The sequence below is a fragment of the Trematomus bernacchii genome, unplaced genomic scaffold (assembly GCF_902827165.1).
Source record: "Trematomus bernacchii unplaced genomic scaffold, fTreBer1.1, whole genome shotgun sequence".
In the NCBI taxonomy this organism is placed as follows: Eukaryota; Metazoa; Chordata; class Actinopteri; order Perciformes; family Nototheniidae; genus Trematomus; species Trematomus bernacchii.
Window position 1 is genome coordinate 828,180 of NW_022987723.1, and position 12,499 is coordinate 840,678.

The following is a 12,499-nucleotide window of genomic DNA, read 5'->3' on the forward strand; positions in this document are numbered from 1 at the left end:
ATTTCCCTGTCAGTGGCATCTTAAAGTCCGTGCAGACAGTTAGCGGTTGCTCCTCATGGCCTCCTTGGCTGCCAGGATGAGCGGGGTGAGGCTGGACAGAGGCTTGGCCAGCTTCAGGAATGGGTGCTAGAGAGAGAGAGACAGACAGAGGAGAGAAGACGTGAAATATAATAAGGTCAGAGTACACGAACATTTAAACGCTAAACCTGTGTCAGGTGACAAGCACAAACGACTAACATGTGCTGTGGTCTTTGCACATTTTCAGGTTGTTGACTGGTGGTCGGAGACAACACACTTTTCCAAGACGTCATTGTTGTTGACATTTCTATGTACACTTGTTTATGACATTTGGTAGCCTAAATGATGAATAAGTCGAAAGAATGTGGTTCTTTAAAAATGTTAAAAAGTTACCTAAACAATATTGACGTTTGGCCAGGATCCGTCATTATTCAATTAAACAAATAAATAAAAACAAGAATAATTGTGGCTTATTGTTGAGTAAATAAGTGTGTGGTTTAGAATAGAATAAAAAAGGATAAGAAAATACAGATTTCAGTTTTCTGAGCCCCGACTCTCTTCCTCACTGACGGCAAAAAGACGGACAGAAAACAATTAAAAATAAAGAAGTAAAAGCAATAATTGTGGCTTGATATTGAGTCAGAGACAAGTTGATAAACGCAGTGACACTTGGTTTATCAGAGAGCATTTCTCCGCCATCTCAAGTCGTCTATTATATAAGAGAGAGATAAGATAAGATAATACTCTATTGATCCCAATTTGGGAAATGTTTGTGTTGCAGCAGCATAAAAAGACATGGAATGACAAGAAATAAACAGAGTAGAAAATGTTGAATTAACAAATGAACAATAACAAGATAAAGCAAGGTATTATATATAAGTATGTGACACATGGAATATTAAATATTAAACTGAATATATAAATGTAAAATGTGTGAGGAATAAAAACTGATTGCTGATTTTCATCAGAGGTCAAATTGTGTCAGACGTCTCTTGGATGCTCCCATTGCAGAAAAACATGATTGAGTTCATTTCTCACAATAAAAACAACTACTATTGAACAGTCTGCTGTGGGTTGGCTGAAGGGAAACACAGTCCAGGTGGGATTTGAACCCGGTCTTAAGTAAATCTGTTTTAGGACGAAATGTGTATGCTTAATTTCTCTGCCGGTTAAAGAAGATACACTTTCTGCATCTTCAGTGTCACCTTTTTTGTCTCTCTGGTTCATTCGGTCCGGCGGGGAAGGACAAAGATTGAGTAGAAGAAACAGGGTTTGAACCCCGCCTGAGGGAACAACAAAGGAGTTTGTGTGGCTTCATTTGTCGCCTCATTACAATTTCAAAAATGATTCAATATGATTTCACATTGATTTCCTCTTGGGTATTTAATGATAGCTACCAACTAACGGAGGGAGGTCATTTGTATTCAGTGTGTTATATTCATGAGAGGAGAATAAGGACAGAGAGGTCAGAGATGGTCCTGCTTTAAAGTCCTCCTTCTGGGGACATGTGGACAAATGTCTCTGGGTTATTTTTGGCTGCCATAAAAGAGAAATAGTTTTGAAATGTACAAAAAACATTTGGGATCGGTCAATTGGTAGCAAGGATGCTAGAACAGTCAGTAGCTCGTCTGCATACTATGGCTTGAGAGTCAAAAGCTCATTTGTTTTTGGCTCAGTAATGAGACCAAAACTGTGATTGGTTTTAGGGTAGGTGGTTTCAAAATAAAGAAAGAAGATACAAAAACATTATTTTCTGAATTAGGAATTGCAACACTGATGGAGACAGAGATCATATCACTCTGATCTGAGGTCAGGGAGATAATGGAGCATCAAAACCTGAGAAAAACTAAAGCTGCCTTGCTCCAAAATGTAAATAGTAAAAATAATACTTTGGAGAGAGAAGCAGAGATCATAATATGGTTTGTGTGTAATGCTGGTTTTACATCAAATGTGTTTTTTTAACTGGGTTTAATCTCAATGAGTAGTAAGATTATGTATATTTAAGAATATGAAGTGAATAGTGCTGGGTGGGTTCCTGTCAGCTCTGAGTTCAGTGGGCTGTGTCAGTCTCTTCCTCTTCAGCAGCTGCAGGTGGTTCCTGCTGTAACAGCTCAGAGTCTCTGCAGTCTGACTGAGGGAGGTTTTTGTACGACTTCAAATCACTGTGTGAACACGTAAGCACTGTGGTAACTCAGACAGTAATAAACTGCTGCATCTTCAGCCTTCAGTCCAGTGATGGTCATAGAGAAGTCAGATCTTCTTCCACTGCCACTAAACCGAGGTTCTGTTCCTGATTCAAGTGTGCTCGCAAATCTTATCAGGAGCTTTGGAGGCTGTCCAGATTTCTGTTGATACCAGGACATACAATCATAACTACGAACAACACGGCAGGAGTGATAAACATCTGTGCTGGTTTTACAGGTGAGAGTGACGGTGGATCCTGGAGCAGACGTCTCGACTGCAGGCTGAGTCACAGTCACCTGACCGCTGCATCCTGCACACAAAAACAGATCATTGATTTCTCAGCAGAAAGAAAGGAGAGGAAAGGCAGCACATGATGTTTGAAATGTTGCTGAGTGAATGAACCTGTGAAACAGCAGCAGGCCAGCGTCCAGATGAGGATGGTGATGAGAGTCATGGTGCTTTCTGCTGACTGACAGATGTGAGTCCTGCAGTGTTGAACTCACAGGACTATAAACCTTCTCACTGGAGGATCAGCTGACCATGCAAAGCCTCCTCTCTATGGAAATGATTTCTCTGCTCTCAGCACACTGAAGGCAACGTGGGACACGAAACCAGGAGGAAAGCTGTCTGGATTTACACCGTCTATCATCTGAATGGAAGAACATATTTATATCAGGAGTGGAGATGAGGATTTGAGTTTGTGTCCACTGTGGTTGGTATGATATGTCTGTTTGTCTGACATTAACATACATACAGAGATTCACTGTAGATAAATAACATGTTTCAGTTCTGTTTCAAATACATTTGTTAATAACTATTATTTAAAAGCCTCATGTTCATTTAACCATGTAGAAACTAATATAAAACTGACAAAGTTAGTTGTGTAGCAGACTGTAATGGTTTCTCTGCCAGGTGTAGAAAAGTGATGAAAAATGACATAAATCATATTAATTCTTCCAGATATGTAATCCATATCTTTAGAAAAGCTTTGTTAATTTAAAAACTGTATATTTGTCTCTGTTATCAGTGAGATCAGGGAGCTTTCTCAGTGGATACATGCTTGTTGACAGTGCAGGAGGTTTTTGTACGGCCACTTAATGAGTTTGTATCACTGTGGTGGACTTTTGGTGGAGGAACCAAACTCATCATTGACTGTAAGTACCAGAGATTTGTATTTTATACAACTTATAGCAAATATATAACTTTCATTAATTATTAAATGAGACTCAACTTCACATTTTTTAGATTCCATTTTTACATGTTTTTATGAAGCTCCTCTTGTAATCTGAAAGGAACCTTTGCAGACTTCTATATTAATTGTTAGTTTCTTACAAATACATTTTTTAAAGCAAATAACTTGTTTATTTTCTATATTATATTTTATTATCAAAACAACTTTATACTCAATGTTTGTATTTATTAAGATTTGTTAACGCGTGACGTCTCCGCCACATTCAGTTTTACATTTGTAGTTCACAATATTGTATTTATTTACATTATTTATCTATTGTCTATTAAAATATCAACTATTTTGTTGAATTCAAGTTAAATATGGATTCATTTTAAACTTGTGATTGTATCAGTGAATGCAGCTTGTCGTCGTGTTCACGGTTCATTGATTTGACATGCAGTGAAAAGGAAGTGAAAGAGACAGATGATAAATGTTTGAACTGTTTTCACTTGAGACGTTCAGCTCTGTCAGTTTAAAGAACATCATCACACATATGAAGATATTCAATCATTATTATCAATGAATCTTTAGCTTGCTCACTTTACACAAAGTCAGTCATTCACACTTGAATCATGTGGGAGTCTGATCCTGAGTGATTTATGAGAGTAACAGCAGCACAACTTGTTCTGTTTTATTTGATGAAATATAAGGATTCAAGGATTCAAGGCTTTTATTGTCATGTGTACAGAGCTACAGTGCAGATATGTTAGTGAACATCTTAGGTCACAGGCTCCTCCCACAGAGCTACAGTGCAGATATGTTAGTGAACATCTTAGGTCACAGGCTCCTCCCACAGAGCTACAGTGCAGATATGTTAGTGAACATCTTAGGTCACAGGCTCCTCCCACAGAGCAGCACAATAACACAGATACAATAGTGCAAGGAGAGTCTATATACAAGTAATTGGAATATAATATATTAGATACATAATGTGTAAGTTGCAAACAGATGAATGTTATGGATGTTCTTTTAAAAGAAAACACAAGTTTATTACTTTCCTCATCATCATCATCATCATCAGATTTATTGAAGAGACTCAAGGTCCATTTTTAAAAGACGTACAACACTCAAATGTAAATTAGAAAAGGCAGTGATACCAATGTTTCCACAGAGGTGACTGGTATCGTAAAGTACTGACACAAGGATTTGACAGCAGCAAAATGACAACATCAAAAAAGGACCTTATAATCCAGTTTTCACTCTAATGTCTTCCTTTGCCTCCCCCCCCTCCCTCCCCGCTCCAGTGGGTGTGCAGCAGCCCACCCTGAGCGTCCTCCCCCCCTCCAGAGAGGAGCTGCAGCAGGGCAGTGCCACCGTGGTGTGTCTGGCCAGCGGGGGCTTCCCCTCCGCCTGGAGGCTGGGCTGGAAGCTGGGGGGCAGCAGCAGCTCCTCAGGGGTGTCCCACAGCCCGGAGGTCCTGGGGAGCGACGGCCGCTACAGCTGGAGCAGCACCCTGAGCCTCTCTGCAGAGAGCTGGAGAGGGGCGGGCTCAGTGAGCTGTGAGGCCAGTCTGAGTGGACAGAGCCCTGTCACTCAAAGCCTGGACCCTGCCCGCTGCTCGGAGTAGAGCATCACTTCCTGTCTGGAGAGGAAGCAGCTTCTTTGGTAGAGATCTTCATGAAGACACACATCTCCTCTGCTCACATGTTGCTGCTGTCTCTGTTCAGTTGTTAGTGCTGCTCTCTAATCCTCACTTCCTGCATATTCTCCTGTTTGTTCATCAGCTCACAATTCAACTGGATTTCATTTGTTTCACTCCAACAGAAACTCATCATTCATCTCAAATGTGGCGTGAGCTTTAAACCATCATTAAATAAAAATGTTGATTAAAATGAGACAGTGTCTTTGTATTTCTTTAATGCATATGTTCATTGTGAGAAAGATGTATTAATACCTTCAGTATGAAACCTTGTATTATATTAATATCATTAATGACTGTGGGACAGTTTTTTTAAAGTTTTTTTATTCTTTTATTCTACTAAATTCATAAAAAAAAAAGAATTATAATTCATACACACAAAGATAAACAAAATTAGTAGAAGCGGGAGGGCTGAAGCATAGCTTATGGGAAGTAGCCCTCCTGTGAATCACCCTAATATAACATTGGCATTATTGCGTCAAAAACGTATAGAAATTAAGGAGTACAAAGAAATAAAGAAAAATAAAGAAAACTGGAGAAAAAAATTAATAAAAGTTAGGGTAAGAAAAAAATAAATGCATATATATATATAAGTAAAACTATAGGGTCATTTTCTGCACATGTCAATTGCAGATTCAACTTCCATTTTTGAAAATGAAAATACTATATATAAATATATACATATGTACACATGTACTTGGCAAATGAATAATGATAATAATAATATATGCATATAAACATTATGAACACTTATTTCCAAGTGACTTTTTTTACATTCATATATGTTCACACATAAAATATACACATGTTCAAGTGTATAAGTACACAAATGCACTCATATACACCAATACAAATATTGCAAGGCATTTTCCAGGGCTGAAATAATAATTCAACCCCATAACGATATGAATAAAAATGTAAAGTAATGTTGACCATATTAAATAAATAAACAAACTGAGAAGGTATTAGTTCTAAAAAATAATAATAATAAAATGAAAAAAAAGGATTCCGGGAATACCCAATATTTGTTAGCTGGAGTAATCTGCTAATAGAATATTTTTTTAATTTAGTTTTGAATTGTTGATGACAAGTGATACTTGAAAGGTCTGGGTGAAGTCCATTGTACGTTTCCTTCTTTGTATTTCTTCACCCCTTTCTCGTTTAATTTTTAGGAGAGTGCATGTACGTAGACACGTTGTGCCTCTCTTCCTCTGTTTCTTGCTTTTCTTTTCATACCCCTGTTTCTCAGACCTATTCTAAAGGGAGCTGACACGTTGTGCCTCTTCACTTTTACTTTCTAAGGGTCAAAGTTCATATGGCGAGGGATTCCTTTGAGCGATATGAGCCGGCCCGTGCCTTACCTTGGACTTCTAATAGAACTGCTCGGGTCTTGATAGATTGAGTGGGGAAGTTCAGGAGATATATGTTATATGATTTCAACACTGAAATCAGCTGTGTGATTTGATGGTTGTTCTACAGGGCTTGCTCCACAACCAGTTAGGATGCCTAGCTGGGTATTTCCTGTGGAGTGTAAACAACAACATTGTGTGTTTACAGTACTTCAAATTATTTAAATTTGCGTATGTTTGGACTGCGGTAATATCATTAATTGTTTTGTACAGCCATTCATAAAGTTACTGTTAAATATATGTTGATAACAGTGGCTATAGTTCAACAATAATCTAACTTTCCCAGCTCACTCATAAAGAGACTGAATTGAATGACTATAATATAGTTTAAACAGTGTATTGAAGAGTGTCTGTGAGTGTGTGTCAGCTTTATTTGGATTCATGGTGGTTCTGCTTGATGACTCTTGTGTTCACTGGACCAGTTTCCCTCCTCTCAGTTTCTTCCTCTCTGCAGCTGCAGCAGGACGCTGACTTGGGAGCAAAAAGCATTGCTTTGGTTTTCTTACCGTTCAATAGCCGTTTAGAATCAAGAAGCGCATGCTGCAGCGTGATAAAATCAGATTTTAAATTGGAAACGGCCATATCCAGAGAAGGAACACATGAGTTTACAATAGTGTCATCAGCATACATATGATAGGTAGAAAATTGCATCTGATTACAAATATTATTTACATATAATAAAAAGAGCAAAGGCCCCAAAACAGAGCCCTGTGGAACTCCCTTCTCCAAGGTGACAGGGTCAGAGACAGTACTATCCAACCTGACGCATTAGCCGCTTTCACACCAAGTACTTTGCCGTACTTATTGCCGGCACTTAGGGCCCCGGCACTTATTACCCCAGGGCACTAAGTACCAATCGCGTTCACACCGGAGTACTTTTCCCTGAGGGAAGATTACGCAAATGAGCCGCTGACGTCATTTCGTCTTCTTCTGCTGGGTTTACTGGCAGGCCGCAAACAACTTCACGGCGTATACTGCCACCCGAAGTCCCCGGCCGGAAGTCCCCGGAGTTGGGGACTGGCTTCAGTTGAAGCTGCTGGGACTCCCAGCTGCTTCTACTGAAGCCTTCCGAGTAAATCGCCAGAATGCCGATACCTCCTCATCACTCCACCGCTCCCATGTTTTTTCACAGCTCAGCACTCTGTACGCTGGATATTTTACAGATGTCATTGATGTACAGTATAAACAGTTTAGGGCCCAACACTGACCCCTGGGGGACACCACAAGCAATCTCCAAACATGAAGAACAGTCATTTCCCAACTTCACATGCTGCTGTCTATTGCTTAAATAGCTTTTAATCCAGTCTAAAACTAAACCCCTGATACCATACCTTTCTAATTTATGTAGTAGGATGTCATGGTTGCATATTTGTTGTGTTCAAGGGCATCTGTGATATCCTCAATTGATTCCATAATTGCCAGTGATGTTGATCTGTTTGATCTGAATCCGTATTGACTGTCCGTGATTAATTTGTGCTTTTCTATGAATGCGTCCAGTGTGTTGTTTACTACTTTTTCTAGTATTATTGAAAATTGGGGAAGTAAAGAGACAGGTCTGTAGTTTGTGAAGTGGTGCTTGTTCCCAGTTGTGTATACAGGTATGACTTTTGCTATTTTCATTTTGTTTGGACAAGTACCGGTTTGGAATGACAGGTTACAGATGTACGTTAATGGTTTAGAAATCCCCCCAATGACCATTTTTACTAATGTCATATCAATGTCATTATAATCAGTAGACTTTTTATTTTTACATGTTTGAACAATATCTAATATCTCTCTTTCATCAACTGGTTTAATGAACATTGAGCAGGGATTTCTCTCCAATACATCGTCTTGATGTTCCCCAGTTGTCCCTGGATCAGGGATTTTTCCCGCCAAATCGGGTCCAACATTCACAAAGAATTGATTGAAGTTGGTAGCTATATTATTTACATTATACTTTTCATTATTCTTATCAGTAAAATACTCAGGATAGCCTTTTTCTTACAATACTGTTAAGTATATCCCATATTCCTTTAATATTGCTTTTGTTTGTATTGTGGTGATTGACATTATCCACCCACAGATCTACTGTACTGTATTGTTCCGCACGGGCATTTGAGTGAGGCGGGCTTAGTGTTTCCGCCGGTATTCTTCTCCTGAGGCCTGTACTACGAAGCTGGTTCAACTTAACCTGGATATGTTGGAGTTAGCCGGTTGGCGTAATCCAAAACATACGCGCTGGCGCTAAACTGTACTACGACGCTGGATATCAAGTGGATCGCTCAAGCCGCCGTGTCCTATCTAGTTAGGTGCGCGTTCACATGAAAGCGGTGGTATCTGGAGCATTCGACCAATCTCAAACACGGAGAAGCGTACTGACAGCGCAGCGTCATACTTCCTGAATGAAAAGTGAACTTTAATATTAGTCAAATATGAGGAAGTTAAACTTTAAACATCCATGACTTAAACACTTTACCCAGGATAAAAGCCACATAGCTGCACCTGCAAGGTGAATACAGCTGGTAAAAGAAAAAGTGTTTGAATGCGTACATTAACAGGTTTATGAAATCACTGCCCCGTCCAAGACACGAGTGGATCTGACTTTAATTAGGAGAATTTGACTCGAGTGTTTCGTCAATTTAATGTGTTGCTTAAAATAATACTTCTGCATACAGTATGTGACACTGTGAGTGTTGCACGGCCAGATACGGCTCAAGAAGCTGACTCAAATAAGGAAATATATGATACATTATGATGTGATATGATATGAATGATAATGGGACACATCTACGTCTGCACTCACAGTGCCGCGGACTGTACTTAATGTTACTCTGATCCGGTTACTTATGTCGTGGCAGATATTTAAGTAAGCTTTCTTAACGCTAATGTTATAATAGTCAGATTGCTCTGAAGATGGGAGGGGATATTCTATTAATTTTCACGTTCACACAGTCAGTTGATTTTGGCCGGTCGTCTTTCCTGCAACGGCAGTTTAAACTGTATTTCCTTTCTCCTCCTGTCATATGAATTGATCGCTTTAAACTCCGCACACGGAGCTCTGATTGGTCAGCAGGCAGTGCTTTCACTGAGTTGATCTCTTAGCCTGCCACCTAACCTGCTCCGGAGCAGGTTTGCCGCTCAGCATAAGTTACCATGGAAATCTAGCCTGCTAAAAAGAGAACCAGCGTCGTAGAACCGGAAAGCCCGAGATTTCCCTGAATTTAGCTGGCTAAGCGAAAATCCAGCTTCGTAGTACAGGCCTCTGGTGTGCATGTTGTTGTTGACATGTAGTTCAGATGCAAAATAAAGGTCTAGCTTGTTCATTCGATACACCGCCTCCGACTCCCGTCTCTCGGCACCACATTGGTGACCCTGACGTTAGTCTCGTTGAAGGTTCCGAGACTGTTCAGAACATGGCAAATAACGCAGTTTTTTTCAAACTGCTGTGATTACGCCGTTCGGGCTTTTCGAGTTCCTGCGTATGCCTTTTGGACTTAAGAACGCTGCTCAGTCCTTTCAGCGGCTGATGGATTCGGCGCTCAGAGACATGCCATTCATCTTCGTCTATTTAGACGACATCCTGGTCGCCAGCTCCTCCTCCGAAGAGCACCAGGCACATCTCCGGGTCCTTTTCGCAAGGCTCGACCAACACGGCCTGATTATCAACCCGGCGAAGTGTCAGTTCGGGTTGTCCCCCCTCCCGTCGAAAGTGGAGGCCGTGTCCGCCTTTCCACGACCGCCTACAGCTCGGGCGCTCCGGGAGTTCCTCGGGATGGTGACGTTTTATCACCGGTTCATCCGCCGGGCGGCCCACACGATGCGCCCGCTGTACGAGGCCCTCAAGGACAAGTCCCCCGGCCAGGCCATAGACTGGACGGCTGAGAGGGAGGTTGCTTTCGACGCCACCAAAGCCGCCCTGAGCGAAGCCGCCATGTTGGCTCACCCGTCGCACGGGGCCCCCATCGCTATCACCACCGACGCGTCTGACTACGCGGTGGGCGCGGTGCATGAACAATGGGTCGACGGCGCCTGGCAACCGCTCGCCTTTTTCAGCCGCCAGTTGACTCCCAGGGAGCGCAAGTACAGCGCTTTCGACAGGGAACTCCTTGGTCTCTATTTGGCGGTTCGTCACTTCCGTTTCCTGCTGGAAGGCCGGGAGTTTGCGGCGTTCGTGGATCACAAGCCGCTTACCTTCTGCATGTCCAAGGTGGCCGAGCCGTGGTCCGCCCGACAGCAACGCCAGCTTTCGTACATCTCCGAGTACACCACGGACATTCGACACATCGCTGGCAAGGCTAACGTGGTCGCGGACTGCCTCTCCAGAGCGGTTGTCGGAGCTGTGCAGCTGGGCCTCGATTACCTCCGCATGGGCGCTGACCAGGCCTCTGACCACGGGGTCCAAACCCTCAAGGCCTCGGTCACGGGATTACGCCTGGAGGAGGTCACGGTCGGTGACTCGGGCGCGAAGCTGTGGTGTGACGTCTCCACGGGCCAGCCTCGGACAGTTTTTGAGGCGGTTCACAATCTTTCCCACCCCGGTAGGAAGCCGTCCGTGAGGTTGTTGTCGCAGAAGTTCGTGTGGCAGGGGCTTAAGAAGGACGTGAGGTCCTGGGTCGACTCATGCGTGGCCTGTCAACGGGCCAAAGTCCACCGCCATACTAGGGCCCCTTTTGAACTTTTTGCGGTTCCTGAGAGGAGGTTTGACCATGTCAATGTCGACCTCGTAGGTCCGCTTCCCCCCTCTCACGGTTTCACATACCTGTTTACGATGGTGGACAGGACGACCCGCTGGCCCGAGGCCGTTCCCCTCACCTCGACGTCAGCTTCCGACGTCGCCCGCGCTTTCATCGGCACGTGGGTGGCACGTTTCGGGACCCCGTCTGACCTCTCTTCTGACCGCGGTCCTCAGTTCACCTCGGAGCTGTGGAACGCTGTTGCTGTGGGTTTGGGGGTCAAGCTGCACCGCACCACCGCTTATCACCCCCAGGCTAACGGATTGTGTGAGCGGTTTCACCGGTCCATGAAGGCGTCGCTGCGTGCCGGCTTGACAGACGGCAACTGGGTGGATAAGCTCCCATGGGTTATGCTCGGCCTCAGGTGTGCCCCCAAAGAGGACCTGCAGTCCTCGTCGGCGGAGCTCGTTTACGGCCAGACGCTACGGGTCCCCGGGGAATTCATTCCCACCGCCACTGTGCCCTGGTCTGCGGCCGGGCAGCGCTCCTCCCTGCTGGAGGCCGCCGGGACATTCGCGCCCGTCCCAACGTCGCAGCACAGCAGCCCAGCTTTCCGGGTGTCCCCCGGATTACGGTCGGCGGATTTCGTTTTTATTCGCCACGACGCCCACCGCGGCCCCCTGCGCCCCCCGTACGACGGTCCGTTCAGGGTCATACGTCACGGGGACAAGAGCCTGGTGGTGGACGTTGGTGGCAGGCCTGAGACTGTGTCTGTTGATCGGGTTAAGCCTGCTCACGTGGACGTTTCCAGGCCGTTGGAGTTGGCTTTGCCCCCACGTCGGGGCCGCCCTCCCATGGCCCGCCCCCCGCCCCCTGTGGGGATGCCCTCGCCCTCGTTGGCGCCCCTGCCCCTGCCCTCGCCTGCGGCCCCGCCCTCCTCGGCCCCTGTGGTCCGTACGCGCCGGGGTCGGGTGGTACTTCCTCCCAGGCACGAGGATTTTGACTATGGGTGAATTCTGGGGGGGCTTGTGTGGTGATTGACATTATCCACCCACAGATCTACTGTACTGTATTGTTCCGCACGGGCATTTGAGTGAGGCGGGCTTAGTGTTTCCGCCGGTATTCTTCTCCTGGTGTGCATGTTGTTGTTGACATGTAGTTCAGATGCAAAATAAAGGTCTAGCTTGTTCATTCGATACACCGCCTCCGACTCCCGTCTCTCGGCACCACAGTATCTATTAATTCCTTATAATAGTCTTTCTTGCTTGTTCTTATAATATTATTCAACTTATTTTTATATTTTTTACATTTATCCTCTGCACTTTGAGTTCTTTGTTTAATGAATTCCCTATATGGTGTATTT

General features: G+C 43.9%; 2 gene segments (V, D, J or C); one reads left to right on the top strand and one right to left on the bottom strand.

Annotated features, from left to right (window-relative positions):
* Positions 1 to 2,162: 2,162 nt before the first annotated feature.
* Positions 2,163 to 2,918, bottom strand: LOC117493775. The segment is given in 2 exon segments: positions 2,163 to 2,512; positions 2,605 to 2,918. Coding segments are annotated over 2 exon segments (387 nt in total).
* A 180-nt stretch (positions 2,919 to 3,098) lies between these two features.
* LOC117493823 lies at positions 3,099 to 5,268 on the top strand. The segment is given in 3 exon segments: positions 3,099 to 3,114; positions 3,234 to 3,356; positions 4,678 to 5,268. Coding segments are annotated over 3 exon segments (462 nt in total).
* The last annotated feature ends 7,231 nt before the right edge of the window (positions 5,269 to 12,499 follow it).